Here is a 26,099-nt window from a genome sequence, read left to right as displayed (position 1 = left end):
GTACCAGTGATAAACAGTGGTTTTTGATGGTGCTTCATCTCCAAAAGTTGCGGTGAGTTGAATAAAGCACTGTTGTTGATTTAGCCCACGCCGAAAATCGTAGTAAATCATTGCACGAAAATGTTCACGCGTTAAATCCATGGCAAATGAAGACACGCAATTTTCAAAATGACGCCACAATGGAAAAATAATTGACAGTCACATGAAACAAAATGTATTCTTCAACCAAAGAGTTCAATTTTCAAATGTTGTAATTACTTTTTAAATATTGTTCTTGTAAGTGGCCAGTTCCGGATACATAAATAGCAGCCCTCGTACCTACCGATCGACAGTTCATCATGCAAATGCGTTTACGTGGGTCCGCTAGACAATGACTGCCTTGAAGCTATGATGATTCAAACGAAGACTGAAAGCGGGCTGCGGGACGATGACCAAATATTACCACGATAAGTCTCTCTGCTTAAGAAATGCAACATCCAGGGCGAGCATGCAATATTTTGCGTCATAAGAGGGTTACCGAATGAACTACAAGCCAATGCGAAAGTCTACTTGGAGGAAAGGTGCAAGTGATGGAAAATCGACAGCAGCTCTCCAGCCAAGAATAAACGCTGCTACAATTGTCGAACTTTTCAACGCCTCTGTCATGCGGCGGCTAACTGCTGGTTCGCGAGTACAGCAGGAACAACTCGGCAACCGCAGATTTCAACACAAGTAAGTAACACTTTTTATACTTCAAGTAATATCTTAGTAAATAATAATATTTGCAAAAAAAAAATGTGGGAGCCAATGAACAAGAATAATGAAAATGAAATCTAAAGTTGACTATAAAATAGAGCAAGTGTGTCTTAGTGACCATGTAGAGACTGTTCAACAACTGCCAAGTGACATAGACTTAGTTATTGGCCAATCAATGATCAACCAGCTTGGTATTAGTTACTACAGAAAATTCTGCCACTTTTACTGAGACTTATAATTTGTTTGACAGTTACAAACAGCTGACAAATATAAGTGATAGATTTTGGTGATAGATATAACTAAAATGTTTTGCTGAAACGTGATACAATTTCACCTAAAAATAGTTGCTGTAATATTGATGTAATTGTAGATATCGATCCAAATGAAAAACAATTCAATGGAACAAATCCAGTTTATGTGCTATATAATTCCTATATTTGTGTTATATAATTCCTGGAGGAGCTGTCATTTAAAGGTTATAAATATTGATGTAATTGAAATAACTTGGCCTGCAATATACGTTAATTGCCCGGGCTGAAATTATTAATATTATCGACTCGAATACCTCTACTGAAAATATGACTTTATCGATTGAAACACAAATAGCATTGAATCGGGAATTAGAGGGTTTAGGTAAGGTAATTGGTGAAAGTTTAGACAAAAAAAGATGATGATATTAGATAGACAAAAACATTTATTCACTAGGGATACAAAAGATTTAGGGTACACAGATTTATTACAAATGAAAATAAAAACTGATAAAGTCGTACTTGGTTAGCTCTATAGGATATGTCTTAAAAAGAAAATGCAATAGTTGATGAAAATATTAACGATCTTTTGGAAGCTGGTATCATACGTCGCTCTATATCTGAATATGCTAGTCCAGTGATTCTAGTTAAAAAAAAGGTGAAGGTTACAGGCTGTGCATTGATTACCGAAATTTAAATTCAGACACTCAAAGATACTCATATTGAGGACCAAGTGACAAAATTGTGTGGCTGTGGTCTCCAGGTTAACACGGATGCTAGAAAACTAGGTTTAGGGGGTATACTAATACAAATACAGCAGGCCGGCACATTTAAACCTACAGCCTACTTTGGTAGTCACATCTAAAGAACGGTTTTACTATAGTTCGAGTTAAAAACATTAGCTGTTGTGGAATCTTCGGAATTTGCAGCGTTATGCACAATCCTTAGCAAAAGATCTTGCTCCTTGTATTGCTCTATGGTGGCTTAGCATACAAGATTATGACCTGCAAATTGAATGAGATATGTAGACGCTCTTAGTAGGAATCCCGGTCACGAAACAGTATACTTACGTCATTAAGGAAACTGATTGGTAACTAACATTTGGATATTAATTTACAAAATATTATTTCTCAGTTAAAGGGATACGAACCGATACCCTGATAATATAGTGATTAATTTTTATGTAATTAAAGAGGATATAGTGTTCCGAAAAAACTCAATTGGAGAACGATTTGTTGTTCCCAAATTGGCAAAATATGGCTTATTGCAGAAGTATGACCCCTGACATGAAAGACCATAGAATTAGAACGTATTTTGATATCGTTGTGAATGACACCCTGGGTTCGACGACATTTTTGGTTTCCTAAAATGACCCGATATAATAAGGAAATTCATCAATTCCTGCATTCAATGTGCTTTCGGTAAGGGTAAGTATGGAAAATCTGGAGGAGAAAATTTACATCCCATAGAAAAAGTACCTGTACCTATGCACACCGTTATGCCGATCACTTAGGATCATTTGTAAGACTAGGACAGCTGTGTGATCAAAACCTTAAATCAACACAATAATAATATTATCTATAGGATGGCTGTGTGATCAAATTCATAGTAATATTATTATCTATAAAGGATGGCTGTGTGATCAAATCCTAAAATCAACACAATAATAATATTATCTATAGGATGGCTGTGTGATCAAATCCATAGTAATATTATTATCTCTTTAGGAGGGCTGTGTGATCAAATCCTAAAATCAACACAATAATATTATTATCTATAGGATGGCTGTGTGAACAAATCCTTAAATCAACATAGAATCTATAGGATGGCTGTGTGAACAAATCCTTAAATCAACATAGAATCTATAGGATGGCTGTGTGATCAAATCCTAAAATCAACACAATAATAATATTATCTATAGGATGGCTGTGTGATCAAATCCTAAGATCAACACAATAATATTATCTATAGGATGGCTGTGTGATCAAATCCATAGTAATATTATTATCTATATAGGATGGCTGTGTGATCAAATCCTAAAATCAACACAATAATAATATTATCTATAGGATGGCTGTGTGATCAAATCCATAGTAATATTATTATCTACTTATATAAGATGGCTGTGTGATCAAATCATAAATTCAACACAATAATATTAGGCTTTAGAGAAACCCAGTCCGCATAATAACATAGAGGCAAAGCATCTCCTATCCGATACCTTAACCAATTTGCAGAAGACATAACACTTTCTTAACGCTATAGCTAGTCCCAGATCAAATGTCTAAATATGAAACTGTTTCGGTTGGTCTACTACTTCCTTCCTTTTAGCTTTCGTTTAAACTTATGTTTAGCTATGATAACTCTAAATTACCAGCTATTCCATCCAGTGGTCCTAATGACCATACTTCGCAACGACAGGCATTAACTGAATGAAGGGCAACAGCAACACTCCGAATTGATAGATATTATATGACTGTTACGAAAAATAGACAAAACTCACAAGAAATGTAGGAAATATTCAGTCGGTGATCTTGTATTGTGGAAAGGGGGAGCTACTAACGACCCCAATGCCAAAGTGCCCCAAAAATTGAAAAGTAAAAAGTTTTCAGCTGTAGTAAGGGGTGAGGTATTAAGGCCTTATAAATCAGTGACTTCTGATACTGCTCAACTAGCGATGCTGAACTGAAGACACGGATGATCTAATTGATTGACTTATAATTTTTGTAATAAAACTAATGCGATTAGAGATAATAATTTAATATGTATCATGTGTACAGAAAACAAATTTTATTGATATTAAATTTTAATTTTGCAATGGTTTTACAAAATCGAATAGGTACTTATATACAAATTTAATAACTATTTTATAATAATCACACTTTAGCTTTTCTACTTCTATAATCTTCACAATTGATTCCGTAATAAGAAACTGGTTCCGTAGCTGCACCTAAAAGAAAAAAAAATATTAACATAATTCAAGTGTCTGTGACCAAACAGTTACAAAAATATTAAAAACATAGTCAAAGCATAAGTTTAGTTCTAAATTAAAATAAAGTCTATGTGACTGGTGTCTATGTGACTGGCGTCTATGTGACTGGTGTCTATGTGACTGGCGTCTATGTGACTGGCGTCTATGTGACTGGCGTCTATGTGACTGGCGTCTATGTGACTGGCGTCTATGTGACTGGCGTCTATGTGACTGGCGTCTATGTGACTGGCGTCTATGTGACTGGCGTCTATGTGACTGGCGTCTATGTGACTGGCGTCTACGTGACTGGCGTCTACGTGACTGGCGTCTACGTGACTGGCGTCTACGTGACTGGCGACGTGACTGACGTCTTCGTGACGGACGTCTACGTGACCGACGTCTACGTGACGGACGTCTACGTGACGGACGTCTACGTGACGGACGTCTACGTGACCGATGTCTACGTGACCGATGTCTATGTGACCGATGTCTATGTGACCGATGTCTATGTGACCGATTTCTATGTGACCGATGTCTATGTGACCGATGTCTATGTGACCGATGTCTATGTGACCGATGTCTATGTGACCGATGTCTATGTAACCGATGTCTATGTGACCGATGTCTATGTGACCGATGTCTATGTGACCGATGTCTATGTGACCGATGTCTATGTGACCGATGTCTATGTGACCGAGGTCTACGTGATCGCTGTCTACGTGTCCGGTGTCTACGTGTCCGGTGTCTACGTGTCCGGTGTCTACGTGACCGGTGTCTACGTGACCTACTAAGTCTATGTGTTACTACAATAGTAAAGTTGTCTGCGTGACAAAATATTATGTTACCGATAACAATAAGTACAACAAAAATAAAAATGCATAAATTACCTTTAGGCTTCAGAAATGCCACGCGTTGGCCGGAGATGAGATGTGATACTATATTTTACTTCTTTTTTACAAAATACTGTTTCGATGTCTTCCGCTGTTTCAGACCACTGGCAGTTCTGGCACTGGTACAGCACAGGGGAGCAAACCATGGGAACGTCGTGGGACACTCCTAATGCAGGATGGCCGAGTGTTAGCGGATGTCAATGGACAAGCTACATGATATTATATTTATTTAAATCAATCAGTATATTATGTTAGTCACTATATATAATTTTAATAAGTGATTATTATATTTTAAATATTAATAAGTAAGGTACTTGATTTTGACAATTAGTTAGTTATAAATGGGCGGGAGGATTATTTACTTCCGTTATAACTTCCTCTTCTCATATTATCTAAAATATGAGAAGTACATTAATTAATATTTAGAATTATGTACTTAACTTATTCTTAGCCATTCTTAATTTTAATGTATTTCTTTATGATTTTGCTATATTTGAATTGTCAACGGAAGTTCGTTTCTTTTGTGTAAAATGGTATAAAAGCCAGCCATATTGCATTGATTGATTCATTCTGTAATTAACTTTGAGACATGTAAGGTAAAACTCTGCTCGAATAAATATCGCTCAATGTATAATTCAAGACTTTTACTATTCTCTAACAAATAATATTAATAGGGACACGGACGAACACACTGTGATGGTCTGTCCCTCATGGACAGGACAGCGTGCGGCCCTCGTGGCCGCAATTGGACGGGACCTCTCGCTACCAGCTATCATTCGTGCAATGCTGAGTAGCGAGAGCGCGTGGACGGCAGTTGACACCTTCGCCCAGGAGGTTATGGCTGCTAAGGAGGAGGCCGAACGCAGCAGGATAAGGGAGGCGGTCCCCCCACGAGACGGCTAAGGCGGAGACGTGTGCGACGCCAGCACAATGATCCACCCTAGCCGGGGTACTCGTGGTGGCGGCGTGGGGACGCCGTCATCAAATTCGAGTCCCATAGTGGGTCACGATGCACAACGCTCCGTGTATCGTGACACCAGATAAGGCGGACCCAAGCAAGCCCCAAGTGGGGCCTCTGTCGGCCTACGGGGCGAGAAGCGCCCCCAAATGAGTGTGGTCGGACAGCCACTGACGGAGTTGCGGTGGGTGTGTCGTGCCCGTGGCTTCGTCTTGGGTGGCGAGAGGAGCGTCGCAGAGTTTTAGTGGGTAGGGTCGCGGCACATACCATCTTCGTCACGATGAGCCCCACATATCCGCAGCGGGTGTCCCCATCCCCTGTGTCGAATGCGTAAATGTATTTCTCTGCGAAAAAAAAAAAAAAAGGTCAGGTCTCTGTTTAAGTTGAGCTATAATAGACCAAAATTAAAAGTCCTATGGAAAAAAGTTAAATGGCAAAGTTGTAGGTAATAAAAAGATGTAAAACTTTTGTATTTACGCTTTTTTCACATAACCTCAAAATTTATGTGAAAAATTAAAAAAAACATGTATTTGGTTTTTTATTAAATTCTTTAAAAAAAATTAAAAATTTTTACTCAAGAAATTCGGTGAAAACTTACCTTTTTATGTACCAAATACGCTGTAATTTATTTGATAAGAAATATTTTTTCACCTTATTTTATGAAATGACGGACTTTCATTGAAACTTTAAACCCCAATTTCACCCCATTGGGTGTAGAGTTTCCAAAAACTCATAAATATGTATCCAATTATTTTTAATCAGCAGCCCAAAAATAAACTTTCATGATTCTAACTTAAGAAATGGCGGACTTTCATTTTCACACGTGGGAGAGCCATGCTTCGGCACGAATGGGCCGGCTCGACCGGATAAATACCACGTTCTCACAGAAAACCGGCGTGAAACAGCGCTTGCGCTGGGTTTCGCCTAGTGAGTGAGTTTACCGGAGGCCCAATCCCCTAACCCCTACCCCATAGATATTATTAGTTAAGGGCAGGGAAGGGAATATCCCTACCCTCAACTAATAATATCTATGGACGCTTCACACCACGTCAGTCTGGCCCCGTGCTAAGTACTTAAAGGACTTGTGTTACAGGTACCAGACAACGGAAATATATTTAATACTTTTATACTATACATATATTTAAGATTTTTATTATATCATACACATATTTAATACACATCCAGACCCGGGAACATTGAAAACTTTTTGTTCCGTCGGCGGGATTCGAACCCGCGACCCCGGCATGAGCTACCGACGCGCTCACCACTGAGCCACAGAGGTCGTCGAAACTATTCCCTTCCCTTCCCTTCCCTACCCTCCCCTATTACCCTATTCCCTCTTTAAAGGCCGGCAACGCACTTGCAGCTTTTCTGATGCTGCGAGTGTCCATGGGCGACGGAAGATGTTTTCAATCAGGTGACCCGTTTGCTCGTTTGCCCCCTTATTTCATTAAAAAAAAACTTTCAACCCCTATTTCACCCCCTTGGGGGTAGAATTTCCAGAAACGCTTAAATACGTATCCATTCATTTTTAATCAGCAGCCCAAAAATAAAGTATCATGTTTCTAACTTAACAAATGACGGACTTTCATTTAAACTTTCAACCCCTATTTTATCCTCTTGGGGTAGAATTTCCAGATACACTTAAATACGTATCCATTCATTTATAATCAGCAGCCCAAAAATAAAGTTTCATGTTTCTAACTTAAGAAATGACGGACTTTCATTTAAATTTTCAACCCCTATTTCACCCCCTTGGGGGTAGAATTTCCAGAAACGCTTAAACACGTATCCATTCATTTTTAATCAGTAGCCCAAAAATAAACTTTCATGTTACTAACTTAAGAAATGACTGACTTTCATTCAAACTTTCAACCCCTATTTCACCCCCTTCAGGGTAAAATTTCCGAAATTACTTCTTTAGTGGGTGTTTACAGTGTCTACTTAATAAAACTACCCTACTCACCTGTGGCTGTAACTTTAACAGTTTTTGCAGGATATGTTATTTTATAAGTAGTTTTTATTATTCGTAGTTTATAAGTATAAAGGGCATTGGGTAACTTTGTATGGACCTATGGCGTCATTTTTTTTTCCAGCGGCCAGGGATAAAACCATAACCTATATAATATTAATAGGGACACGGACGAACACACTGTGATGGTCTGTCCCTCATGGACAGGACAGCGTACCATAACATTAGAGAAACATATATTAGTAATAAAAATTGTTCTAAGTAATATCGGAGCTGAGCTACCGATTATTTTAGTATATTTATTTTTGCATCTTATGTTCACAAAATCAATAGTAATTAACGTTACTTTATGGAGCTATCCTTAACAAACATGCGTAGAAAGGATATATTAATCTGTTGGATATATATTTCTCACTAACTATTGCCCACGACTTCGTCCGCGTCAAATATGAATAATTTTTCATACATATTGTCACACTGGGTTTAACTCTCGTCCGACTAAAATATAGCCAGACTTGAGACTATATTTCATTAGTGGTTTTCAAAGGGCCGGATGCAATATTAGGCGATTATAATTATTGTTAATGTGTTGTGGGTAAAATGACTAGGGTATTGTTCCCATAATATAATGTCCATTATTTCTACTATTTAGCGAATTTTGCAGTATGCAAAGTAGTATGATGCCCGACGCCACCAGCTTTCGGCAGAATTTTCAGTCCAGCTTTTAATCTACTTCCCGACTCATTATAGAAGTAAAGCTGCAGGAATGTTTTATAGAATACTAGCTGTCCCGGTGAACTTCGTGTCACTTTAAAACCCTTCCTGGACTTCTACGAATATTTTAAGACTAAAATCAGCCCAATCCGTTCAGCCGTTTTCAAGTTTTAGCGCGACTAACACATTTGAAAATCCTTTTTTATATATAAGATACTTTTGAGAAGATTAACTATTTACTTACACAAAAAATATAAAAAAAATCAAAATCTTTAAGAAATTCGAGAAAAAATGGATTTGTATGGTATGTTAAATGGTTAAGTCCTCTCTAAAATGTACGAATAACTAAAATGAAAAATAAATGATGAGATGAATAATTAATTAATAATAATAAATAATAAAAAAACAATTGTTCTTGTATCTATATCTACAGGTTGTAACATATAAGTGATAATACTTTAGTTAGGGTATACATTAAGCGTCTCTTGTATAAAGTTCACTCTGAAAAGAGCAGGGCTGAAAGACCAAAAAAAATGTTTTTGTGATTTGCGCGCCCTGGCGTAAAGAGTTTCCCCATACAAAAGTGAAAAAAAAATCTCTTTCAGCGCTACTACTTTCACAGTAAATTCTAATACACGGGACTCATACACAGTACATATCCTAAAGTATTATCACTTAGTATTGTTATACCCTGTATACTAATATTATTAAGTTGAAGCGTTTGTGTGTTTGAAAGTGCTAATCTCAGGAACTGCTTGTTCGATTTGAAAAAATATTTTTGTGCTGGATAGGCCATTTATCGAGGAAGGCTTTAAGCTAATAAACAACGCCGTTTTATTGTATTTTCCTGAATATTCATGTTATGATTGAATTTCCGTTTAGTTGAAAATACGAACTTAAAATGCCTAATATCTCGGCTCCGATATAGTTTAGCTATATGTCCCCTATAATAAAGTTTACTCCCCTTGATATGCTCTCTCATAATATGCCGGTTTGGTGAGTGGCCGCGAGATTTGAAAATGACGCCAATATTACCCAAACCCTTTTACATTTATCTGCACTATATTCTACATAATATTGTAAAGAGGAAAGATTTGATATTTTGTTTGTTTGTTTGAAATGAATAGGCTCCGAAACTACTAGACCGATTTGAGAAATTCTTTTACTATTGGAATCCTACATTATTTCTGCCAAAAATAGGCTACATTTTATTTTGAAAAAAAATTGGGTTCCGTAAAATATTTGGGTTTTTCGGACGCAAGGTGTAAAAATTCAACCAGAAAAGTTACTAATTTGCGTACGCTGCCTAAACTATAAAAGATAGAACCATAAAATGTTCTGAGTAATTGTACAGTAAGTATACCTTATAAATATCTACAAAAAAGTCCGCAACACACTATACCTATCTATGTCGAGTGAGCTGTGACTTGTGAGGCACAATGACCATTAATTTATTTAAAATCTTTTTTGTACTACATTTAAACGCGTTTATCTTAATCGTGCTATAATTAATCCTTATCAAAATAAATTATTTCATCACTAAGTACAGTTTATTTAGATAATATTTGGTCTTTTAATGATTAAAAATGGTTTTGAAATTATGGCGAAATTAAAATATTATTACGATGGCGACCAAGGCGGGGAAGGGGTACGCGTGCGTGAGGAAGACAATCTGTGCAGTATCAAGTGTGCAGCCTGCGGATACCTAATAACTGCATCGTGTTAGTGTCGGAGTCTGTGAACCTGGGAATCATTTTGCTGACCGAGTCTTTGGGTAGGATTTTTGCAGCGGTAACCGATATCCACGCGGGCGGAGCCGCGTGCGACCGCTAGTATTTATATAAATATGTTACGCTCAAAGACCGAAATCGCTCAGTGAGCGCAAAAATAGCTCACAACGCGTTGTGGTTACAGTGAAACAGCCACGACGCGCAATTCGCGTCGTGGGCCGTGGCTCTAATGAAAACGGCCACGACGCGTTCTGGCAATCACAAAAATACCATAACGCGAAATTCGTGTCGTGGCTGATATTATGATATATGCTATTCGTTTTTCTTGATTTGTTCATGATTGATTAATCGTTCATAGGTATGGAACTTGGAAGATTATATTTGAATTACCACGCTTACTACAAAATATTTTTTCTTTTACTATATCACTGCGTAACGTGTTTATCATTATTATTTATAAATTATAAAATATCCATAGTTCCATACTACCTGTACCTACTAATATTATTATTACTGTCTGTCTGGCGCAACGTAGTTGCGGGCATCTACTAGTAATATTTAAATTATTATATAATATTAAAATAAAACTATATTTTTATTATTTATTGAGATTAGATTACGTCTTTAAATTCAAAAAAACAACAACACGTTGCACCAGACAGACAGACAGTAATAATATTAGTACGGATAGTATGGAACTATGGATATTTTATAAATAATCTATACATCTATACTACATACATATAAATAAAATTGGAGTGTCTGTTTGTAATATTGAAAGAACTGTTTTTTACTAAATGCATATGAATGTATATAGGGTACAGACACCAAAAAAACATTTTTTACAATTTTTGTCTGTATTTCTGTCTGTCTGTTTGTTCCGGCTAATCTCTGAAATGGCTGGGGCGATTTTGGCGGGACTTTTTTAGGCACATAGCTGATGTAGTAAGGAATAACTTTGGCTACTTTTTAACCGACGTCCGAAAAGGAGGAGGATATCTTTCACTTTTTTTATAAAGGAACCTTAAAAAGGGATTTTTTTCTCTTTTTTATTATCTTTGTTATCACATTTTCGTTCGACGAAGTCGTGGGCAACAGCTAGTAATTTGATAAACACGTTATGCATATGATTAAGTAAAAGAAAAAATATTTTGTAGTAAGTACACGTATTAATTAATTCAAATATAATCTTCCATACCTATGGACGATTAATCAATCAAGAACAAATCAAGAAAAACTAATAGCATATTAGCCACGACTCACGACACAAATTTCGCGCTATGGTCTTTTTGTAATTGCCAGAACGCGTCGTGGCCGTTTTCATTAGAGCCACGACGCGAATTTCGCGTCGTGGCTGTTTCACTGTAACCACAACGCGTTGTGAGCTATATTTTCGCTCACTGAGCGATTTCGGTCTTTGAGCGTAACATATACATATAACAATGATATTCTATGTTACTAACGTAACTAGATTGGAAGTTTACGGTAGCAACGCGTTGCCACTTCGAAGATGCCTGCAGGCATATCTCACATACATAATGACAACGAATATATGACTTGACATTGTCTTTTGAACAAAAAAGTGGTTACGCATTTCTGAGAATCTTTTGTAAGACATTGCTACTCTAGTATTTTAGAAACTCATTGACATATAATGAGATTTTCTATGACAGAAATGTAATTAAAATAAAATAAATCAACTTTTGAATTAAAATTTAAAATAAATTGCAGAAATCGCATTTTTAAATGAAATAATTCATAATAATGAATAAAGAATTTTCGAATTTGAGTTTTCGACAGTTAGAAAGCGTAATTTTTTTTTAGAAAAAGCTGTTATTTTGACAGGTGAATTTTCGATTGAAAATCAGGGTATTTTTTCGATTTATGTAAGTTCAAAATAATGTGAAAAAATAAATATTTCTTATCCAATAAATTACAGCGTATTTAGTACATAAAAAGGTAAGTTTTCACCGAATTTCGTGTTTTTTTAAAGATATTGTTACGTGCTAGGGTTCTAAGGTTTCGGAGAGAAAGACCTACTGACTCTCTTGAAAACTTTATTTACAAACACTAAGTCACACATAGCACTAAGTCCAGAAACACTAAGGACTATCACTGTCCTAGGTCGTAGCCGAGTCGTAGGTTCACTGGTTCACTCACTATTGATCACTTGTTTTCACTTCGAAGTCGCCTCGAAGATCGCTCAGACGAAACTGAACTGTCCGTCCTCCTGCGACTATTTATATCGGTCGAGGCGAGCCCTAGACTGTACGAGAACATTCCTTCCCGAATGTACACATACGTGGGAGAGCCATGCCTTCGGCACGAATGGGCCGGCTCGACCGGATAAATACCACGTTCTCACAGAAAACCGGCGTAAAACAGCGCTTGCGCTGTGTTTCGCCGAGTGGGTGAGTTTACCGGAGGCCCAATTCCCTACCCTATTCCTTTTCCTACCCTCCCCTATTCCCTTCCCTTCCCTACCCTCCCCTATTATCCTATTCCCTCTTAAAAGGCCGGCAACGCACATGCAGCTCTTCTGATGATGCGAGTGTCCATGGGCGACGGAAGTTGCTTTCCATCAGGTGACCCGTTTGCTCGTTTGCCCCCTTATTTCATTTAAAAAAATTCGCGTAAACAAGTGTTGGACTTTTCTAGAAGGTGCGCGCAGGTTAACATACACCTAACGCCATCTAGTATTGAGTAGGGGATTTATGTTGTTGTATTCCCTCAATAAGTTTCGCTGATTTGACGCTAGATAATAAAAAAAACAAAAACATGTTTTTTAAATTTTTCACATTTTTGAGGTTATGTGAAAAAAGCGTGAATACAAAAGTTTTAGATCTTTTTATTACCTACAACTTTGCCATTTAACTTTTTTCCATAGGACTTTTAGTTCTGCCGGAAATATAAACCGATTTTCTCCCTTAAAACCTGCCCCCATACCCTTCCCGACCTCAGATCGCCCGTAAGTTATTTTTCCCTTAATTTTTATAATATTCTCCCCCTTTTCTAATGGGTTTCATCCTACTATATTTTTTTTTGTTTTAAAAATTATCGGTCTTGGTCTATAAATACACAATAACCTAAAGAACTGCAGAAAACTCAGAAGATCCATACTTAATACTGTGAATGCGAAAGTGTGTCTGTCTGTTACCTCTTCACGCCTAAGTCGCTGAACCGCTTTAGCTGAGATTTGCTATTAAGTCACATATGTACGGTTCCCGTGCGACAAACGAATTATGGCGCAAAAGAGTTGCGGGCATCATCTGGTACTGTTTATTTTTTTATGGAGTTTGGTCAAAAAACGTTTTTTGGACTGCATGGTTTATGTGGCGAATTGAGCTCTCTCATATGCATCATAGCTCAGCCTACAGTAAAGATAACACTTTCCCAGTGGTTACCTACCTTTTTTTCATGCGGGCCACAAACATGTTTTGGTCTTGGTGTCGCAATAAAAATTTTTTAGGGTTAAAAATAGCATTGTTCAAAATTAACGATTTAAAAGTGGAAAAAATTACCGGCATAATCACGTAGACTACGTTATTATGCCGGTGGGCGTGAATTTCAAAATTTTTTAACATCACGTGGGCCACAAATAAAGTCCCGGCGGGCCGCGGGTTGGGGATAGCGGCTTTAAACTATTACTAGCTGTTTGACCGAGCTTTGCTCGGTATTCGATAAAACATGAATAAAATGACATTTTCTAAAAATTATTCCTAGCTAGATCGATTTATCGCCCCCGAAACCCCCTATATACTAAATTTCATGAAAATCGTTGGAGCCGATTCCGAGATTCCAATTATATACAGGGTGTAACAAAAATAAGTGATAATATTTAGGGTGTGTTCGTGTTCCTTGTAGAGAGTTCACTGTGAAAGTAGCAGCGCTGAAAGACCGTTCATAGCCTTTTGACTGAACTACGCCATTCAATCACACGTCTAGCTTTTATATTGAATATTTTAGTTGCTTAAAACGTTCAACACTACAGCTGATTCAAAAGCCGCTGTCTAATTGAAGTAGTTCAGCGCGTACCGCTGCGGCGGTAGGTGCGTTTTATATTTACAATATGGCGTCAATTAGCAGGTGTTTGTGGTTGTTTTTCGGAAAGAAAGTAGTAGAAAGTAGTGTTATTAAAAAGACAATTATGAAATGGATGGACGCATGTAATTTGGGAGAATAGCAGTTCTCTGGTTTAATGGAAAATTAAACTAGGGCAACCATTAGGTAGCCCTAGTTAATTTTCCATATAATATAATATAATATAATATATATATATATATATATATATATATATATATATATATATATATATATATATATATATATATATATATATATATTTCTTTATTTATTTATTTGGTCTGCCAACAGGTCTATCTCATAAAAAAGCACTCGCTTATAAGGAGCAAGTTTGTGAGCGGTAATGTCAACATCGAACTCCTTGTACAGCTTGTTATGGTCTCGACATATTCTCGGTAGCATGCTATGATGGCCTAAATTGGTTCAGTAACCCTTTACAGAAAACACGACAACTACTCTACAACTGCCCTCGCAAAATGCGAAAGCGATTATTATAATGTAAAAATGCTGATCTGTTCGATGTACCTCGAACAGATTCGTCATTTGTGGTGTCGGAGCGAAACGGCAGTCTATCGGGTGCGAGCGAGTCTGCGGAGTGGTCGGTGAGCGACGCCGACCTGTCGCTGTCGCCGCGTGCGTGGCGCTCCGCCCCGCCCTCGCGCTCCGCCACGCCCCCCTCACCGCCCTCCCCCCACTCCCCGCACTCGCCCCCCCACACCCCGCACTCCCCCGGCGCCACCGTGCGGGCGTTCGACGCCACGCAGGACCGCTTCATCGACGACGCTCAGTCTCTAGCCGCCTACCTCAAGTGAGTCAATATAATTAAAATATTAAATCTTATATATTATAATATCCTTAAGTGAGTCAATAATTCCTCAACAGTTTGGCCGACACGACTTCCGCATATAAATAAATAAGGCAGACGCCAGTAACAATGCCAGTACAGTTCGACAAGGCTTTATATGAACGTGGCGAGAAAAGGAACTAAACGCTTCTATCATACAAAATCGTAATTTTTGACATATTGTGTTTGACAGTTCTCTTTTACCAGCAGCGCTCCTGTCAATGTCATCCACGTTCATATAAAGCCTCGTCGAGCTATACATACAATAGTATCAGTAGAAATATCGCCTCCATTAACATAGCGCGTCACACAGAAGGCGCGCAGAGTTGGAGGAGGCGGACGCGGACTCGAGCGCGATGGCAGTGGGGGGGTGGTCGTCGCCGGCGAGCGCCCCGTACCGCCTGGCATCGGCGGCCGCGACCGCCGCGCCCGAGAGCAGCGCGCCGGCCGGGGCGGAGGCGCACCTGCAGTTGGACGGGCAGCGACTCACGCAGTGGAACCTCAACCTGCGGCGCTGGCTGCACGCTACCGTGCTAGAGCGGCTGGTGCGCGAGCTGGCGGCGGCGGACGCGGCGCTGGCGCGCGCCGGCCTTGCCGAGACTGGCGCGCTGCGGGCGGGCCGCGTGCCGCCGCAGCGCATGCGCGCCGCCGCCGCCGCGCTGCCGCAGCTGCGCCCGCTGCTGCCCTTCCTCGAGCCCTTCCCCGACCAGACCTACCTCGTCCGCCGCATCACAGGTTCGCATCTCTAGCCGTTCGTTCCTTTTATGCTACATAGTGAGAAATATGGATTTTGATGTTGGCAAGACATAACGTTAAAAATAGGTACTTACAAAATTTCATAATACTTCCTATAATCACTGTCAGCATCAGTGGTACCCAGTTAATACAGTAATTTTTATTATGCTATGTGATAAGTTAAATGAATAATCATCATTTACTCGCTGTAAGTAAGTAATGATATACATAGGTAGGTACACGATTAACATCGATAGCAACAATACAATTGTCCGCAGAGCTGGCGACGGGCGGATGCCTCAGCGCGTACCGCTGGGACGGCGGCGGGGCAGGCTGGACATCGGCGCACCCCACCGACGCCGACCTGCTGCTGCACCTGTTCGCCACCTACCTCGACAGCCAGACGCCGGGCGGCGCCGGGGGCGGCGGTGCGGGCGCGGCGGCGGGCGAGTGGCTGGAGGGCGCGGGCGGGCCGGGCGTGGTACGCGTGCGTGCGCGGCCGCCGCAGTTCGCGCTTCGGCTGGGCGGCGCGACGCTGGCGGTGGGCGGCGGCCGCAACAACCTGCTGCACGCGCTGTTGCTGCTGCTGGCGGCGGCGGCGCGCCGCGACCCGCCGGCGCTGCGCCGCCTGCACCTCGGCCCCGCCGGTCTCAACATGCTGTGGATCATCGGACGGTGACTGCGTTGATCGCTCAGTTGTTATACTAGTTGTAACAAAACTATCGATACTAATATTATAAGTTTTGAAAGTGTGTCTGTCACACAAGGCAACCTCTTTACGCCTCAACCGATAAATCGATTTAACTGAAAAGATATGGAAATATGCTAAGTCGCGGTAAAGGACAATGGGATATTTTGTATCCCGGAAAAATGTGCGGTTACAACGCAAATAACGAATGTTGGCGCAACGGAGTTGCGGTCGTCATCTAGTGTTCTAGTGTAATAATACTTGAGGGTGTGCATTGCCCTTGCTAGTTGCTATGCTACCATTATGCTAAGTAGTAAGTTCTCACATACGGTTTTAATTGATCGAGCAATCACGTAGAGTAAAAACCAGGGCTTGGGATTTTGTCTGTAGCTTTACTCCAAATCGAGTAAAAGTTATCGTGTGGACACCAAAACTCACACGCTGGAGTAAAGCTCGACAGCTCGCGTCGAGTAAGTTTGAAGGAAATTGGATTTATTTATTCCATCGAACCTTCGAGCTGTGACTTGTGAGTTTTGCGGTCCACACAATATTTTTACTCGATTTGGAGTAAAACCGATAGTGAGTACTGCGGGGCTAAAATGGTCGCTTTGGAGAATCATAATATGAATCATGTTGATTATTTTTTTTTTAAATCGCAAAATGCAATTCTGCTTGCAATTCATGCCTAGTAATTCATACTAATTTGACATTTGTCAGTTTGACAATTCATTTGCTGGCCCCGCTGACCATTAGAGTAATTCTATTAATGGGACACATATTCACCCTAATTCTCACTTAATTTTGTAACACCCTCTAATTAGATTTGAAAATACTTACACAGTTAAGTACTTCAGTAAGTTTACTCTGTCTACTGACCTAATTCCGTCTATTGTGCTATTGACATCTTGTTGGTGTGTTTTATACATCATGTAGTGACTTTCAAGAAAATAAAATTTGACCAGGATTTTCGTATTTTATTTAGATTTTATTCCAATAAATTCCCTTTAGTACATATTATGTGTCTCTTTTTATATAATGAAATATATTATCTGTTACCTTCTTAGGGGTAAACTACTGGGTAAGGATAAAGGTAAAGTTAAGGGTAAACTTTGTTTTTCATATAATATTATCCTTTGACTCCTTATCCAGGAAAGGAACTTGGATAGTTTATTTAGGAAAAATGACTGCTTTATGCAGGGTAAAGTATGTTCTTGAAATCTAGAATCTAGTCTATCTAATATTTATTGAGATTTTATTGAGTCATGGTGCTTATGAGTAGAAACACAATATTATAAGTTTACAATAACTTATTCTTATATTTACAAAGTAATTTCAATTCATTGCTTAACACAGTCTGTAATTAAATAGCTAGAAGATAATAATTACAGCACATAGCAAATAGTTCCTTATAAAATTGATAGATCAACAGAACTCCACAGCAAACAGTATAAACATACTTTATCAAGTTTCTACTGGTAAATCGTTCTTTTCAAGGTCACTGGCATCTGCCAAATGACTGGTCAACGCGGCGTGTAGAGCCTCTATAAATTGCAAAAGAGGAGGCCTAGCCCCGCTGTACAGGGCGCGAGCAAGAAAAGGCAGGCGTCGGAGGGCGCGGCCCGAGATGGAGTGCGTGGCGGCGGCGCGCGCGGCGGCCCACAGCCGCAGCGAGGCGCGCGAACCCTCCGTGTCGGCGAAGCGCGCCGCCTCCAGCACGCGCAGCGCGAACAGCTGCTCGCGGGGCGCCACCACGCCGCGCGCCATCAGCTCCGCGCAGCAGCCGCGCAGGATCTCGTACGCCGCGCGCTCCGACGGCGGGCCGACGTGCCGCTTGATGTCGGCGCGGTCCACGAACGCCACATCGATGGCGCCCGTCACGTTGGACGTGGTCAGCACGAGCGCGTTGGGGTACCGCTTGAGCCGGTCCAACTGCGTGAGGATGGCGTTGACGGCTCGGATCGAGTCGGACGGCTCGAGACCCGCCAGCGCGGCGCGGCGCGCGTGCGCCAGCGACTCCACCTCGTCCACCAGCACGCACGCTAGCATCTTGGGGTCGTCGACGATCTCTCGTATGCGGTCGAACAGTTTCGCCACGAGTTTTCCGCTCTCCGAGAACCATTTGGAAAAGAGGCCGTGGGCGTTGATTTCGAGCAGACGGGCTCGAGGGAATCTGTCTCCAAGACGTATGGCCAGCTTCTGGGCGAGCGCCCGGCAGAGGCTCGTCTTGCCGGTCCCGGGCGGACCGTGCAGCAGGACGACCCTGTTCCAGCTTATAACGTTCGGATCCACCCTCAAATCGGCGAATTCGAAAGCGGTTTCCACAAATTTCAGCAAGTCCTCCTTGAGCTCGGAATCGAACACTAAACTCTCCCACAGGCCGTGGAACTCCTCGGCCGGTAGCGCCCACACGTCGGCCGCAGACAGCTCCTCGCCTGATGCAGTGTCCGTCATGGTGTCGGTTTCTACTCCGAACGTGTCCAAAGTGTAAACATGGTATACGAAGTTTGCTTCAGATCCTACAACTTCAGAATCTTGCTCCGTATCGCAGAACGATATGCACTCTACATGTTCCAAAAGATTAGGGTTTTCTTCAAATTCATGGTTGTGGATAGTTACACCCGGCGTTATAGAGGAATAATTTGAAAGAAAACCTTTAACTGCGTCGACTATAAATGACTTTTTTGCAATACTATTTCTTTTTTGTACTATTTCTACGTGTAATAAATTACTATTCATGTTTAGAATTAGTTAAAAATCAGTTTCGTAAACGCATAAACAAAAATTGCAGATTACTGATTACCGACCGCTTAAATTTTAAATGAGGACTAAGGAGTTCTTCTTCTTCTTCCTTAATTTTTTTTAATATGCCTCTCCGGACTGGGCCTAGCAGTGTCAAGTAAAAACTAAAAGGCGGAAAATAAAAAAAAATCTCGTAAAATGTTTCCACTTTCCACCTTTTTCCATAGAGTGTGCTCGTTTCGAAACAGGCACTTAATTTTTTTTTATTAGATTTTAAGTTATTAATTAAAATAAAAAGTTACCAATTTATGTACCTATACAGTATATTTTTATTTAGAAATTATTTCTAATAAACGACTATCACCTTATCACGTCAGTGGTACGTTTTCCTTTTTTTTCATAAAAAAGGGTAGATAATGATTCACTTAATAAATTATTTTTTTGTTGATTTTAATACAGTATTTATTGGATTTTATACAGAACATTGAGACGATATAATATACAGATTTTATACAGATTTTAGCAGTTCCCACTTCCCACTACAGTTAAAAAGTTGAAATCATCTGGCAACACTGCCACAGAGTACAAATTACTCACGGAGTTTGTGATCTACAAAGTACAAACCACTACAAACTCTCGGAATGACGTTTTTGTGGTTTGGATCGTTTTTGTTTAAATTGGTCCATTTAAACAAAAACGATCCAAACCACAAAAACGTCATTCCGAGATAATTGAAGTTAAAGCTTAATTTAGAATTTAACTGTCTTTTTAGTGCTAAATGTTGAGTTTTTTAATTTAATGTTATTCTATGTGCACTAATCTAATAAACCTTTAAATATATAGTGAATAAATAGTTACAGTTTATTAGATATTCAAGAAAACTTGTGCTTGGATCATTGTTGCAATATAATACATTTAGTATGGATTAAGCTGTACAGGTTGCTAAAATAAAATCGCAAAAATGTTCCAAACTATTTTACTCAAAAATGTTTATTAAATTATTAAAAAAACTTTAAACTATCCTAATCCTCCTCCAAATTAAAATCAGGTTCACCTCCAAAACCGTCTACATCTTCTGTTATTGCATTACTTCCCTTCAGTTTTTTATATTAAATAGTAATCAATGCAATCGTCCAGTATTAAATGGAACAATGACTGCAAGCCGTTCAGCTTTTCTTTTTGTTAATCGGTTTTCCTGACGGCCATAGTTCATTCAAATCCTCTTCTATCATTGGGCAGGAATGTATGTCCAGATTGTAGGTAACGGAAGCTGATTGTCTCTAGCGAAGAGTGGGGAAAATACATGTAATATCTGTTTTGACCTCTGCAACAATCACTCCATAAAATAAGATTTTTGGCGGTAGCGGGTCGCCGCCCTAGTGCTTGAATGGTCAATCGACCAATTTTACCAAAGACTTTTTATTTAAAACTAATAGTAACCCTGATTACGCACTTTATAATATATTTTTTTTTTATTTTGCTTGCATGTATCTTGCTTTTTTAGCAAAAATAAAATATCCAATCTCCCATATAAAAACTGTTTTAAGTGCTTGAGTAGTCTTACTCCATATTTTGCTCAAATGAACTCATCCAAATATTCATCTCCGGTCTTGTTAGTCCGATATCCATCGACCGACCAATCACGGTCAAGTATTTCGAAGGTCACACGCACGTCACGCGACGCCATTTTGTTTGCTTATTACTCATTATTTGCTTACTACGACAAATTTAAAAGAAATAATACTTTATATGCTTCAAAATGTCTGTAACAACGAAAAAAAATGGATTTTATATTGAGCGAAGTTAATTTGGATAGGTACGTTGCCATTTTCTTGATATATTCTTTTGTTTCAATTTTGTTTTAGTATTCGAAGTAGTTGAGGGTAAATACAGGGTGATTATAAGTATATAAGTACTTAATAAATAAATTATTATCTTGTGACATCAGCTAAGCCATGATCCGTTCTTACTATTTTAAACCGACATAAAAAAGTAGGTTCTCAGGTTGACCTCTATGTATGTGTGTATGTATGTATGATGTATGTTTGTCTGCAATAATCGCTCGTTTGGCTGAACCGACTCTGATGCGGTCACATTTAGGGCCAATTTAAACTAGCGCTGAATCGAAGCGATTATCGATCGAACATAGCAAAAAATTTAACCTTAACTCAAAAGCGTTAACGCACACATTACTTCAGAGAATTAAAAAAAGGCACGCGCATTCGCGCAAATTTGCGCGAATGCGCCCGACCAACGCTGATTTACCTCGCAGAAGTAACGTGTGCATTATGCTCTGGAGTTAAGGTTGAAAATGCTATGTTCAGTTTTGGTAATTCGCTTCGATGCGCTTCGATTCTGCGTTAATATAAATTGACCCTAAACGTGACAAATATTGTTGTGATAACCGCATCAGAATCGGTTCAGCCAAACGAGAGATAATTGCGGACAAACAAACAACATAATATACATACACACATAATATACATACACACATAATATACAGTGCGTCAAGAATGTCTAGGAGGCGAAATTTTTTTTAAGCAATAGCAACATTCCTTTGACATTTGTCCCTTTGTTGTATCAATACTCTATGACATAAAATTTACAAAACAAAGATTTTCAATTTGCTTAAATTTAGTTTTACAATGTGAAAACAACATGTTACTGTGATTAATATTAATAATTAAAGTGAAAGACGTGTCATAGTGCTGAAAATTTGAAGATTTTCATTGAAGAAAAATAGTAATACGCGAAAATATCACTGAAATTCTCGCGTCCACATTTCCGATTCTGATCGCACAATCGCCATAGTAGCAGGTAATTAAGCGTTTGTTTTATCAATTTTATTTGTTTATTTTATTGTATAATGCAATTCTAAGTAGCCTGTGTAAGTATTATGTGGTATAATAAAACAACAATTTTACTTAAACCTTATGTTTACGTAAACAATGAACTGTCAAAGAAATCTATCATATAACGCGCCTAACAATGATTGATACTTTGACTTACGTGCTTTGCGTTTTTAGACGTAGGTATATAAAATTCTCGTGTCACAGTGTATGTGCTTAACTCCTTTAACACTTTGATGCAGCGTAATATAATATTATAATTATTACGTTTTATGTTTACAGGTAGCAGAAAAAGCGTTTAACGAAATAACCGAAATGACTGGGAGAATTTATGCTATCATTTTGAAAAACTGAAAATAAATACAAGGAGTGGGAATTAACCCTTAATTAGGATATCCTAAATTCGATATTGAAGAGCTGATTATTGAAGATGAAAGTGCCTCTTCACTGTGACACCACTGCTGTAACTACATGGACCTAGAAAGTGGCCATGATTCTGTTTCTGGCTGCATTGTAGAATATTATTTGGATGATCATATTTTATTAAAGTAACAAAACCCTGTTTTTCACTTATTTATTTTTTGTATTTTCTTAAATAAGTATTTCCATAATAAAAAAGGAGTGAGCTTCTCTCAGCTCTCACTGGTAATCAAAGTTGAACGTGGGAGAGCCATGCTTCAGCACGAATGGGCCGGCTCGACCGGAGAAATACCACGTTCTTACAGAAAACTGGCGTGAAACAGCGCTTGCGCTGTGTTTCACCGAGTGAGTGAGATAACCGGAGGCCCAATCCCCCTCTACCCTATTCCCTTCCCTACCCTCCCCTATTCCCTTCCCTTACCTTTGCTACCCTCCCCTATTACCCTATTCCCTGTGCGACGGAAGTTGCTTTCCATCAGGTGACCCGTTTGCTCGTTTGCCCCCTTATTTCATAAAAAAAGTAGCTCTGCAGCTCTCAGGGAAAGGGTACTTAAATAACAGGTGTTATAAATTCATAATAATATGTAGCACTAGTGACTAGATGTCCCGGTGAACTTCGTGTCACTTATAAACCTTCCCTGGACTTCCAGGAATATTTAAAGACTAAAATTAGCCACATCAGTTCAACCGTTTAATCGAGTTATTGCATTTTTTATATAGTCCGTCAAGAAAGTGAAGAAATCAAAAAGTGGCAACATCGTAGTGTCATTTCTTTTTAGGGTTCCGTACCCAAAGATTAAAAACGGAACCCTATTACTGAGACTTCGATTTCTGTCCGTCTGTCCGTCTGTCTCCAGGCTGTAACTCAAGAATTCGAATAGCTAGAGAGTTGAAATTTTCAAAGACTATGTATTTCTGTTGCCGCTATAACAACAAATACTAAAAACAAAATAAATTAAATATTTAAGGGGGGCTCCGATACAACAAACATAATTTTTCAAACATTTTATGCTCGGTAACAATGATGACAACAAGTAGGCACTTGAAATTTTCACAAAGGCCATAATTATAATATGTGTTATTTAATAATTATTAATAATATTTAAATAAAATAAAAATTTAAGGGGGACTCCCATACAAAAACACAATTTTGGCTGATTTTTGCTCTAAAACGGTACGGAACCCTTCGTGCGCAAGTCCGACTCGCACTTGACCGATTATTTCTTAGATTGATTTTAAAGGGATGACACTACGATGTTGCCACTTTTTAATTTCTTCACTTTCTTGACAGAGACAGACTATGACATATACAAAGATTATAATAGGTAGGTACTTTACATAGATTAGATTGTTTCTTGTAATGTCGTAAATTAAACACACAATATAACTACATCATAATTATTTCAAATTTTCTTAACTACATAATATATATAAATAATAATATTTACACTGTATTGTACTGTATTTAAACTGTATTCAATATAAAGTATCAAAATCTTTTATAGTGACTGGATACAGTGTGGCCATAAGAGGCCACACCGGAAACAAGTGGCGACTCTATTAATGTCGTGACTTTTTTGACGGACTATACATACACGGCCATATAAATTTTTTAATAATTTTATAAATATATTAAATATACTGTATAGCGAACATGGTGGTATTTTGGACAAACAAGCACTAAACTGGCACGTTATTTTAGGGAACTATCTCCATGTAATTGTGCTCAATCTCCATATACATAATTATGTCGGAAAAAATTTGGCAAATCTCCAATATTTAAATGAAATATAATGAGTGCTATAGTTATTATTTTCAATTACTATTTCTATACATATAAAGAAATACTACATTTTTCTAACTCAGCAAAAGTTAAATAAACTTCTAATAATATCCATAAGTAATTTTAAAAAAACGTCTCCTGTAAAATTTGCTCACTGGTCGATTGGCCATTCAAGCACTAGGGCGGCGGGGTAGCACGCTCTTTATGTATTTTCTTCCGTTCCCTAGAATCTGGACATACTAGTCTCCTGCCCAATGATAATGACTTTGCTAAAATTGAGACACGACTGAACCAATATGAACGGATTTATTCCGTGGATGACTATACTATAAACACAATGAGACAATGCAAAAAGGAAAACCCCTAAAAGTTTATAAAATGGAAAGTTCAGATTTTATTGGATCTAAAATGTTTGAAAAAAAAAAATTGTGAACAGAAAAATATTTATGAAAAACCAAAGTTAACTGGCTGAAAACGCGGCTTGGATCGGCCGTGTTCGTCGGCGTATTTTTGGACAAACCTTTTATTGCGCATGTCCAAAAGATGTCATGGCAACGCCATAACAAGTTACTGGTCAAGTCGTAAACAACGTCTTACGGCCGTTCCCAATATTTGATCTATCTCTGGTTTTGCCCTACTAGAGATAGGAATATCTCACAAATAACACAATTGACATAAAATATATGTCTCTAATGTCTAATGTGATTTATTCCTATCTCTAGTAGGGCAAAACCAGAGATAGATCAAATATTGGGAACGGCCGTTAATTGTTTATACATGATTAACGGCCGTTCCCATATTGGGAACCGCCGTAAAATAATAGCTAAAAGCTAAACATAAATACATAAGCCAAAATTGTCTAACAGCCGCACAAATAATTTATTTAACACTATGATAGTGTTTGATTATTTTACTTTGGAAAATATGGATATGGATCACTTGGTTTTTTTTTTTAAATTTAATTGTTTTCTTTTGTGAAATAAGAGGGCAAACGAGCAAATGGGTCACCTGATGGAAAGCAACTTCCGTCACCCATGGACACTCGTAGCATCAGAAGAGATGCAGGTGCGTTGCCGGCTTTTTAAGAGGGAATAGGGTAACAGGGGAGGGTAGGGATAGGAAGGGAAGGGAATAGGGGAAGGTAGGGAAGGGAATAGGGTAGGGAAGGGAATAGGGTAGGGGATTGGGCCTCCGGTAAACTCACTCACTCGGTGAAACACAGCGCAAGCGCTGTTTCACGCCGGTTTTCTGTGAGAGCGTGGTATTTCTCCGGTCGAGCCGGCCCATTCGTGCCGAAGCATGGCTCTCCCACTGGTTTGTTCATTGCAACGCCACCAACAAATTGCAATTGGGTTAAACGTCAAGTCGTAAACAGTTGTCATTGCCATGGCATGACATGATTTGGACATACGCAATAACTAGGTTTTGCAGCGAATGCGCTAAAAATTACGCCGACGAACACGGCCATTATAGCAAAATACAAATATGTCTATGCTAGGGCAACCAAGAAATTGCAAAAATGTTTCAAAGAACGTGGAACACTCTTTCGGTTGTCTGGAAGAAACTGCTTAAAGCAGTAAGATCGCCTTTTTGCACAATTTTGTATTTTTTTTATACTTACCTTTTTTGTTGTTGTTATTTATTTTGTTTTTCTTTTTCTCTTTTATGTGTTTTTGTCTTTTCTTTTGTGTGTGCAAATAAAGAATTTATTACTATTATTATTATTATTTAAGTATATTA

At 38.8% G+C, this 26,099-nt stretch overlaps 2 protein-coding genes across 3 annotated transcripts in view; one reads left to right on the top strand and one right to left on the bottom strand.

The window, feature by feature from the left end:
• Positions 1–17,108, top strand: part of LOC121737177 (transmembrane protein 209) — a 30,535-nt gene extending 13,427 nt beyond the window's left edge. For both annotated transcript variants that reach the window (XM_042128773.1, XM_042128772.1), the window contains exons 4-6: positions 14,836–15,109; positions 15,459–15,880; positions 16,159–17,108. In XM_042128773.1, coding sequence (XP_041984707.1) covers positions 14,836–15,109; positions 15,459–15,880; positions 16,159–16,559 — 1,097 coding nt within the window. In that variant the 3' untranslated portion in view covers positions 16,560–17,108. The remainder of the gene's footprint in view (positions 1–14,835; positions 15,110–15,458; positions 15,881–16,158) is intronic.
• Positions 17,109–17,894: 786 nt separating this feature from the next.
• On the bottom strand, positions 17,895–19,366 carry LOC121737176 (pachytene checkpoint protein 2 homolog). The gene has a single exon (XM_042128771.1). It carries the CDS (start codon positions 19,302–19,304, stop codon positions 18,030–18,032), a length of 1,275 nt encoding a protein of 424 aa, XP_041984705.1. The 5' UTR covers positions 19,305–19,366; the 3' UTR covers positions 17,895–18,029.
• Between the last annotated feature and the right edge of the window lie 6,733 nt (positions 19,367–26,099).

Source organism: Aricia agestis, chromosome 20 (assembly GCF_905147365.1).
Source record: "Aricia agestis chromosome 20, ilAriAges1.1, whole genome shotgun sequence".
Lineage (NCBI taxonomy): Eukaryota > Metazoa > Arthropoda > Insecta > Lepidoptera > Lycaenidae > Aricia > Aricia agestis.
This window is presented reverse-complemented; position numbering and strand designations above follow the sequence as displayed.

Bases quoted from the DNA above. Each gene is read 5' to 3' on its own strand.
- LOC121737176 (XM_042128771.1), bottom strand. From the start codon at position 19,304: ATGAATAGTAATTTATTACACGTAGAAATAGTACAAAAAAGAAATAGT.